Here is a 10,360-nt window from a genome sequence, read left to right as displayed (position 1 = left end):
TAGAATTGTGATTACATAATGCACCATGTTACTACATTTTCAAGAAAATAAAAAAGTTGCAAGTGCATTTTGTAATAATCTTCTCAAAATGTAATAACTTATTACGTAATGCGGCAAAATTTATTACAAAATGCGTTGGGACAGTTTATTACGAAATGCGGCAGTTTATTACAAAATGCGGCTTTATCACAAAATGAAATGAAAAAGTTATTACATTTTGGACGTTTATTACAAAATGCACCGTTATTACAAAATGTGGCTCAACACTAGGCTCAAAAAAGAATGCAGTTGTACGACAAATGTTTTTCACCACCACACTCACTCAAGTATACATATTGAAAAAATATAACATACTCTTAAAAGAGATGTCCATTTGTTTATTGAGATAATTGAAACCGTAAAAAAGTATAAAATGGAAACACCAACAGTCATACTACACCAAAGTCCATACAGAAAGACATTATTGCAATCTAGTTGGCATGTGACCTGAGCATTAAATGTCTTTATGCTTGGCAAACCAGATACAATTTGCTTGTCATAAGATCTGTTACAGAGGACACACTGTAGCTTATTGCATTGTACTATAACTCTTCCTCATGTTACCATCACAAACATACAGTAGAAAAGGCAATTTGATACACATCACCCATGTATCCCATGAGGACCCAAACCTTCCAGAGCTCAGCATCTTTACTTAAAAAGGCACAATGCGATGTGAACCTTCCCAACCACAAACAAACACAAAATTGTGTTAATTGGTCCAGTTAGGGAGAATCAAACCCTGTTTTTATTTTTGCATAATTACTGGGAGCTGTAGTGAGCGCATTGCTGGATTGTGAGCAGAAAGTAATGTAAATGCCATTGTTTCACTTTCCTTGTGGGTACTGTACAGTATAAAGCATAAAATGACACACTCAGAATCCAAACACTCAAATAAAATGGTTAATATGGTGCCCTCTTCAATAGGGGGTGATTTCGGACACAGACATTGACAAGTGTAATGCAAGAATAGAAACATTCTTTGGCTTTGTAAACCATGCAATAAAATTGATCCAATGTCCAACCAAGTGGCCTGTTCCCATACAGAGGAGGACCACCATACACAAGTCCACCTGATGACGTTAGACACTTATTAAACTGGATTCAGTTTCCTAAATGTAATAACTGGTGAGTTATGGTCACCAGATGACTGATTCTTCATGATGAGTTACTCACTATGCAGCACTCTTCCCTACGTGCTTTCTTTCTCTATTATTTATTTTGATGACTATTTTTGCTTTTACAATACATGATCCATTGTCACCACAGAGTATTACACTGCGGTATACCTACTACAATATGTCTGAATCTCAAGAGTAAAATGTGTATTATTTTTATTATGAAAACACTATCTATTGTTACTTGTGATCTTACACTTATAATTTAGACAAAAGGCTCAGTAGGAATCACCCTATTGTGTGCTGGAATTTGTGAATGGCTTACCATTTTTCACTTTCTGTCACTGAACTGAGCAGCACCCTGAAACCACACCTTCTCCACCTGCTCCTTTCCGAGCTCCCAGAGTTGGCAGAGAATATGGACGCCCTTCTTGCTTGAAATCATTAGATACTCTGCATTTTCGGGATGCAGGGTCACGGAGTGTCGCGCTAAAACCAACGACTGGCAGAAGCGGGACAGGACCAGCACATAGAGACAACCTCTCTCTGCCTCGTTGAGGGGAAAGACACTTTCCCAGCCTGCGAGGACAGGTCCACCCACCTCTATGGGTTTAGGGTGCTCAATCATCATGTACATGATAGCGATGGCTAGCTCATGGATGTAGTAGCCACTGTTTACGTCCCCAAAGTCAATAATGCCAGAAATTCTGTGGCCGCCACTCTCATCAGGTTGCACAAGCACATTGAGGTCATTGAAGTCGCCGTGGTTAATGCCTGAGAAAACAAAGAAAGATTATATACATTATATTGTCACTCATGTTTTCAGTGACATATCCAGTCTCTGCTGACAGTATACAAGATGCCACTGCACCGGTAGAGTGTTGGTGTTTACACCGCTAGCACAGGAGCTTTGGACCGCTGGGAGGAGGAGGTTCAATAAAGCTTTATTTAAGCTTTACAGCTAATAGCTGCATTACTGAGCTAATTAGTTAATGGCAGCTACAGTTAGTGGTCACTTTAGCAACAAGTAAAGCTATCTGTCCATCAGGAAACGAGAGTTGAGGCAGAGCAGCCAGGGGACATCAGAGGGAAAACAAGAAAATATTTTCTCCATAAAACACGATCAAGTTTCACCAAAACCAGTGAATAAAGTTACAGTTGTGTTCAGTAATCAGTGAGGCAAGGCCCCCAGAAACACTCCCTCCGGCGGCATCTATTTTTTTTTCTCATCTGAATTCTAGTCTCATTTGTGGTCTGATAAACAGTAAATTCATCAAATTCAGGTTAAAAACAACGACGGATTTGGTCTTTGCAAACTGAAATGATGTACGTGTTTATTTGCATACAGAACGGGGAAGTGAGATCCGATCACAAGTGGTCACTCGAGACGCATGTTGATGCCAGGTGTGCATAGACGTACTTTGAGCTGTCCACTTGTGATCGGATCACCCTGGACGCCCCAGCTGTGTCAAGGGAGGTGAACAGAAGAGTGTTTGTACAGACTTGCTCCCTTGTCCAGTTGTTTAAATATGTATGAACGTGATACAGAGCAGAGTCAAAAAAGACTATCTAGGAAAGAATCTCACGAGTAAATCTCATACTCACACTTGCGGAAATTGGAGCGCTTGGGGACCACAGTGGCCTTGTACTGATGAATGACAGACTTCACAACCTCCTGAAGAGGATCTCCATCTAATAAAGTGATGTATGCTTCCAGAAGGGGAACATTTGACAGACTCCATATGAACTTCTCTCTCTGCAGCGCGCTGAGATGAGAGTGCTCTGCCTGGGAAAAAAAACAATAATTATATAGAGAAGCAGAAAGCAGAGGCAAAAGTACAAGACATGAGTAAAAGGAAGATAAGTAAACATGATGTTAACGGCTCTTCTTAGCAAAGCTTAGCAGTTCCAGATTATACCTCTTGTAGGATTGTGTCCATTCTGGCTGCTGTCTTGCCGATTTCATACAGTAACTGTGGTGTTACAGGGACCTTGGAAATAGTGTTTCCAGGCAAATAAGTCAACAGCCGCACAAGGTACTTCTGACAGCCATAGCCACAATCTGCCAAAGGTAAGGACAGGCTTAGTGTCACAGCCACTTACCTTGCTCTTAGCCCTCATAAAGAATAAAATGACGTGTATGCTGTGGCCTTGCTCAAGGGCTTATTACAAGAGCATGTGAGCATCAATATTATGGAGAACATTAACCTGCCACAGGCTGCTATATTGCATAAGATTGAAGCTACAAATGTTATTTGAGTGCACGAGAGAGTAAAAGCTTGCAATTAATCACTGTGATGGTAAAAACAAAGAAATAAGGCCCAGCCTGAGGACAGTCAAAATTATCTTTAAAGTGGTATTAAAACGTCATTACAAAAACTAATTTAAGCATGTAGGAAATAAATCATACAAAAAGGCCAAAAGGTTAGAGAAGTGTCACAATATTCACCTGCGGCCCTCCTCCGCCCAAGCCTCCAGCTGCTTCAGCTAAGCAGTGTTTGAAAATGTGGAACAAGCCATATTTCTAAGGTAACGTTTTTTGCAATGCAAACTGCATGTTATTTTATGAGTGTATGACATCTACATCTTATAATCATATTATTTCTCAGTGTGATTATGTCTTAACTGTGTGACTGGTCTTATACCTATTTCTTCCAGGCTCATGAGCTGTCCTGAGGTGGTGGGCAGGGCTGTTTGGGCAGGAAGTCCATTCTGGTGCAAGAAAGACATGACATACGTCTGCACCTCAATCAGGGTGGAGTTCTTACTGTCCTCTGAGTTCATTATCTTCAGGACGTACTCGCCACCCTCGACGGCCGCCACATAGAAGTTCTGGTCATCGTAGCTTGGCAGCGAGCGGATTTCGAATGGGGTTAGGCTGAAGAGCCTCTTCACCAGCTCAACCACTTGAGACTGGCTGAAGTTGGGCTTGGCATGCTTCACTGACATTATTGCTGAATGAAAACAACATGCTATCGGAAAAAAGGATTTTGCTTGCAGACATTTACAAAACAAAAGTATCATAGTGAATTTATAATAACATCAAATATACATTTTAGTCTAAAACTACCAAAAAGTGTATTACATCAACCTGCATGCCTCTATAGGAATCAAATTAAATATTTTTGCGATTATTTGATTATTTTCTACGTTATGACTATTGTTGTTGTTGTTGTTGTTGTTGTGTGATAGCCATGAAGACTGATTTTCTAATTGTTCCCGTCAGGTCTGTTTCATCAACACTTTATTAATTAACAACAAATTGTACTTCTAAGTCATTTATCAAATAAAACACATTTGAAAGGTCCAGCTTTCTTTGTTTGCTTCTTTGTTTGTTTTGATGATGTTTTTGACAAAATAGCAAAAATAAAGAGGATATCTTGGACTCCCGGCATTTGTCCTTATTTTCTGATATCCCATATACTAACGTTAAATGATCAATTACTGAATCCGAAAAATGAAACTTGGTTGAAGTCAAATTCTTATGAAGTTTGAGTTACTTTCAAACATAACTAACGTTACCGCACCACTGGGGATGTTTTCCACATGCACTGACAATTATTTAAGTCATTTAAAGAGTTTTCTTGCAAAGTGTACATGTTTGAGTCAAATTCATCCTTTCCACTCAATTCTCTGTCAGTATTAGTGGGAGATATTAGACGCGAGATTGAACAAGATAAAAGGTCGCCATAAACAGCACCGGGACATAACGTTACCTTACTAATTTACAAACACATGGCAGAGGACGGTGTCTTTGATGAATCAAGGGAGAGTGCACGTGTTAAAAATATAAACTGTGACTTACTGAGTCTGAATAAAGAGCTAGTTTCCTGTATAATGTGTTGTTCTGCTACCTTGATAACGTTACGCTAGCTAACATTAGCTACATGAAGTAACAGCCATAACAGCAAATAATAACAAACAACAGGATTCACATGTCAGTAGACCTACCTCAGGCTGAGTGCTTTTTATCCAGAAAAACCGCAGCTCTCCTTTTTACTTGTTTGCAGACCAGTAGTGATGTGTCATGCGCACAAGCATCGGCTCTGAGAGCCGGCTCTTTGTAGTGAATCAGAAATCAGAAACTCACAGTTTTTTTCCATTCGCTGCTTAGGTTTCACTTTCAGTGCTCAGTCCCAGCTCTGGTTACGACAGAGCTTTGTTATGATTGGCCAGCATGGCGACCAGCATGCGGCATTCACGTGAGGAGCGTGTGTGCGTCTTGCATTGTCGTGTAGTTTAACTATGAGTGACACTAGAAAGCGAAGCAGCATCTGGCTGCAGTTTAAAGATATTGGGAACAACAGGGCAGATACTCACGGAGAGGCGAAATCGTATCAGCCCATCCAAGCTGAGGCATCTGATCTTCCTGAATGCCAACCTGCCCTGAGGACTAATGCTGTTTGCTGGAGTTTGGTTCTGGTTTTGGTTCTGTTCTGTGGATTTGTTTGAAGTTTATTGTTAATTTGTGCAATAAAAAAGTTTAATTGAAATAAACAAATGTAAGAGTGGTTTTGTCACAGAATTGACACAGAATTAGGCAATTATAAGGTCTCTCATAAAAACACTGAAAGCAAAAGGGTTTTCAACACATAAACCATGATTTTTTTGCAAAGTTAAGGTAAAATATAGGTTACAAAAGATCCTAAATAAAGAGCCGTTCGGGAGTTGAAAGAGCCGGCTGTTCTATGGGAGCCGAGTCAAAAGAGCCGGCTCTCGGAAAAGAGCCGAACTTCCCGTCACTACAGACCAGTCTTGCCCTGTCCAATATGGCGGCGACGTTGACGTACGATCCAAAGGCCAATGAGGCGTCTACGTATATATATGTCTGTGGGTAAAACACCTGGATGCAGAAAAAGAAGCGAATTAAAGGCTCTTGGTAAGAACAAAACTAATATAAATGTGTTTTTTCCTCACAAATTTCTTTATTAAAGTCGTTTATGGTACAATTTTTGTTGAGGAAGAATCAAAATAAAAAGTAACTTCCTTTTATAAATTTCAACATAAAAGTCTTACTGGAAAATATGTTACTTTGGCAGTAAGCTATGTTTGAATTCTAACATATAGTATAGCAGCCAACATTTTCTATCTGAACACAAATTTATTAATTCCAATCCAAACTTCTCTTAAATTCCCCTGAGCCTGTCGATCCATGTTGTCCTTCACACAATCCCAATTTTTAATTAAAGGTGTCTATGTCTGACTTACCCTAAGTTGCAGAGAAAATAAGTCGTTTAACCATGTTTGGACATAAAACAGAAAATGCCTTTCCCATTTCACAGCTTTGAGTCTCATTTCAACGTTTGTTTTATTAAATGCGCCTCTCAAAACATACAAATTGCATTTTAGATCTCATTCCTGTAGTTAATTTATTTATAATATATATATATATTTTTTAATTATTAGTGCTTTTTATGCTTCATATTATCAAAACCTCACTATCCTCTTGTGCCTTCTTGAGGATCTAGACCTTATATGATTATCCAAATTACTTGTTTCAGTGGCAACCACTGACAATGATGGGCCCCCGGTGCAAGTTTTAGACTCCTTACTCCCATACAGTAATGTAGCCTGATTGCCATTTTTGCCTGCCTGACCATTAAGTTGTAATGTTATCTTATGTCTTGGATATCATTCTTCATTTAGCCCCACTTTGTTTCATCTCAATTATTTGATGTGACATAAAGGTTGGAGAACAGACATGTTGATCATGTTTGTTGGGTCTCACCCGTCTGGTTAACTTTATTCATCCATTCACCCAAAACACAGCAAATGACATACAGTGCATCCGGAAAGTATTCACGGCGCTTCACTTTTTCCACATTTTGTTATGTTACACCCTTATTCCAAAATGGATTAAATTATTTTTTTTCCTCAAAATTCTACACACAACACCCCATAATGACAATGTGAAAAAAGTTTTTTTGAAATTTTTGCAAATTTATTAAAAATAAAAAACTAAGAAATCACATGTACATAAGTATTCACAGCCTTTGCCATGAAGCTCAAAATTGAGCTCAGGTGCATCCTGTTTCCACTGATCATCCTTGAGATGTTTCTGCAGCTTAATTGGAGTCCACCTGTGGTAAATTCAGTTGATTGGACATGATTTGGAAAGGCACACACCTGTCTATATAAGGTCCCACAGTTGACAGTGCATGTCAGAGCACAAACCAAGCATGAAGTCAAAGGAATTGTCTGTAGACCTCCGAGACAGGATTGTCTCGAGGCACAAATCTGGGGAAGGTTACAGAAAAATTTCTGCTGCTTTGAAGGTCCCAATGAGCACAGTGGCCTCCATCATCCGTAAGTGGAAGAAGTTCGGAACCACCAGGACTCTTCCTAGAGCTGGCCGGCCATCTAAACTGAGTAATCGGGGGAGAAGCCTTAGTCAGGGAGGTGACCAAGAACCCGATGGTCACTCTGTCAGAGCTCCAGAGTTCCTCTGTGGAGAGAGGAGAACCTTCCAGAAGGACAACCATCTCTGCAGCAATCCACCAATCAGGCCTGTATGGTAGAGTGGCCAGACGGAAGCCACTCCTTAGTGAAAGGCACATAGCAGCCCGCCTGGAGTTTGCCAAAAGGCACCTGAAGGACTCTCAGACCATGAGAAACAAAATTCTCTGGTCTGATGAGACAAAGATTGAACTCTTTGGTGTGAATGCCAGGCGTCACGTTTGGAGGAAACCAGGCACCGCTCATCACCAGGCCAATACCATCCCTACAGTGAAGCATGGTGGTGGCAGCATCATGCTGTGGGGATGTTTTTCAGCGGCAGGAACTGGGAGACTAGTCAGGATAGAGGGAAAGATGAATGCAGCAAAGTACAGAGACATCCTGGATGAAAACCTGCTCCAGAGCGCTCTTGACCTCAGACTGGGGCGACGGTTTATCTTTCAGCAGGACAACGACCCTAAGCACACAGCCAAGATATCAAAGGAGTGGCTTCAGGACAACTCTGTGAATGTCCTTGAGTGGCCCAGCCAGAGCCCAGACTTGAATCCGATTGAACATCTCTGGAGAGATCTGAAAATGGCTGTGCACCGACGCTTCCCATCCAACCTGATGGAGCTTGAGAGGTGCTGCAAAGAGGAATGGGTGAAACTGCCCAAAGATAGGTGTGCCAAGCTTGTGGCATCATATTCAAAAAGACGTGAGGCTGTAATTGCTGCCAAAGGTGCATCAACAAAGTATTGAGCAAAGGCTGTGAATACTTATGTACATGTGATTTCTCAGGTTTTTTATTTTTAATAAATTTGCAAAAATCTCAAAAAAACTTTTTTCACGTTGTCATTATGGGGTGTTGTGTGTAGAATTTTGAGGAAAAAAATGAATTTAATCCATTTTGGTATAAGGCTGCAACATAACAAAATGTGGAAAAAGTGAAGCGCTGTGAATACTTTCTGGATGCACTGTATCTGTGTCAAGTTACTGGCTGGGATTGACACAACTGACATTTTCACAGCACATTGATAAAAAACACAAGGTGAAAACAGATTCACAGACATGACACTATATGCTCTTCTGTTTTTTCTGTAGTTTGAACATGCAGGAGGCTGGTCTGCCACCTGAAAATGCCCGTACTGTAGTAACTTTTATAGTTTACAGTTTGTTAGATATATATACATATATAACACTAAGAATAGTGTAATATATAGTATTATATAGGATAGTGTTGAAGTTAAAAAGGTGCTCTGTATTAAAAAATAATAAAATGCACTCAGCATATCAACTATATCCATATCTGATATTAAGGTTTGCATGAGTGAGGAAAACTGTGTTTGTTGAAACATGTAACCTGACAGTTATTAACTTTTAAGAAGCATGGCCTGGAAAGACAGAAAACACGAGGCTGCAAATAGAGAAGTAGAGAGAAGAGATACAGGCATTAGCAGTAGGTGGTAAATCCAAAATAATTGGATCACTGATGACAGTGTCAGCCGTTGGCCACGGATGCTAGCGCTAGCGATAGGCCACCAATGCCAACATCAACTGAAGGCCTTTGATGCGAGCATCAGCAACAGGTCGTAAATTCATAATAATTGGACCGCCGATGCTGACGTTAGCAGGTGAAGGCTGCTGATGCCCACAAGCTGGAGAAAAAAACACCTGAAGGCAGGGCATGTTGGAATATATAAGAAGTTGTGCATAACATGTTTAGTCAGTCAGATTCTGGGACTGGCTCGGGTTTTATCTCTGTCAAAGAATAAAACTCTATTGCATCGAACTCTGATCGTCTCCAGTGAATTTTTTGAACCTGTTTGTGACTCCAAGAGCTACTCAATCCTACAGAAGACTGGAGGAGAGATCCAGACTCAAACTCTGGCCCAGACCTGGACTTCTTATCTTCAACAATAGAGAGATGTTGTTATATAAAACAGCATGATATGATATTTTTTGTGCATTTGATCCTGATTACAATGACTGCTGGCAGTGTTTTCCAAATAAAATTGAATTTGCCATGCCAGGCACAATGGCTGGTTTTTGACCAATATATAATAGAAAAGTAACACACACCAAGGGTTGTAGTGAGGCACTGATCACTGGAAGTGAGACTTGAGAGTAGGAAAAAAGTGTTGCACTCCATGTGCATTTCTCTTTTATTCACATGACTTTTCAGCCCTCAGGCCTTCTTCAAGATCAAACAGTGATTGTTAGCTGGCACTAAACATAAACATTGGCCATTTTATGGTTAGTTTGAACATACAACAGACGGAAGGAGACTTAGTACACTGGTGTGAGATTGTTTGCTTACGGTCAACAGCATATTGCAAGATGGATTATCCATTTATTTGTGATCCTTTGGAACAGTGAATAAATATATTGTGACTTTGTGTGTGTGTGTGTGTGTGTGTGTATGTGTGCGTGTGCATCTTGTGAGCTCAAAAGGGATGTTTTTCAACTTGGGCAGATGCGTGCATCTCTCGAGGAGTGTGTGTATGCATTAATGTCAGGCGCATCTCAGTGATCTTCATTTTCTTATCACAGCTCTCACATGGCGCTGACTGCCTGTACAGCTGGAGCCCGAGGTTTAGTGGCCACGAAGGCGTCGTCGTGCGTCTTAGACCACCTGTCATTTGAAGAGAACGCATTTCCCCAACGTCGACGGGAGAGAGGAAGGAAAAATGTCAGCTGGTCAACCAATTCTGGAGCTGCTTTTGTTACTGCCTGTCTGGCAGCCACAGATGGAGCCAGCTGTCGTG

At 40.6% G+C, this 10,360-nt stretch overlaps 1 protein-coding gene across 1 annotated transcript; it reads right to left on the bottom strand.

Moving 5' to 3' along the window:
- Positions 1–329: 329 nt before the first annotated feature.
- Positions 330–5,164, bottom strand: hykk.2 (hydroxylysine kinase, tandem duplicate 2). The gene is made up of 5 exons (XM_070909072.1): positions 5,109–5,164; positions 3,803–4,111; positions 3,077–3,219; positions 2,763–2,943; positions 330–1,931 (listed from the first exon to the last, which is right to left on the bottom strand). Exons 2-5 carry the CDS (start codon positions 4,104–4,106, stop codon positions 1,489–1,491), a joined length of 1,071 nt encoding a protein of 356 aa, XP_070765173.1. The 5' UTR covers positions 4,107–4,111; positions 5,109–5,164; the 3' UTR covers positions 330–1,488.
- Positions 5,165–10,360: the final 5,196 nt, after the last annotated feature.

Source organism: Enoplosus armatus, chromosome 7, assembly GCF_043641665.1.
Source record: "Enoplosus armatus isolate fEnoArm2 chromosome 7, fEnoArm2.hap1, whole genome shotgun sequence".
Taxonomy (NCBI): Eukaryota; Metazoa; Chordata; class Actinopteri; order Centrarchiformes; family Enoplosidae; genus Enoplosus; species Enoplosus armatus.
This window is presented reverse-complemented; position numbering and strand designations above follow the sequence as displayed.

What these genes read in the sequence shown, in the direction of transcription:
- hykk.2 (XM_070909072.1), bottom strand. Translation starts at nt 4,106, where the DNA reads ATGTCAGTGAAGCATGCCAAGCCCAACTTCAGCCAGTCTCAAGTGGTT. An exon ending in TGGACACAATCCTACAAGAG is followed by an intron (nt 2,944 to 3,076) that starts GTATAATCTGGA and finishes TTTTTTTCCCAG; the next exon opens with GCAGAGCACTCTCATCTCAG. An exon ending in GCGCTCCAATTTCCGCAAGT is followed by an intron (nt 1,932 to 2,762) that starts GTGAGTATGAGA and finishes TTGTTTTCTCAG; the next exon opens with GCATTAACCACGGCGACTTC.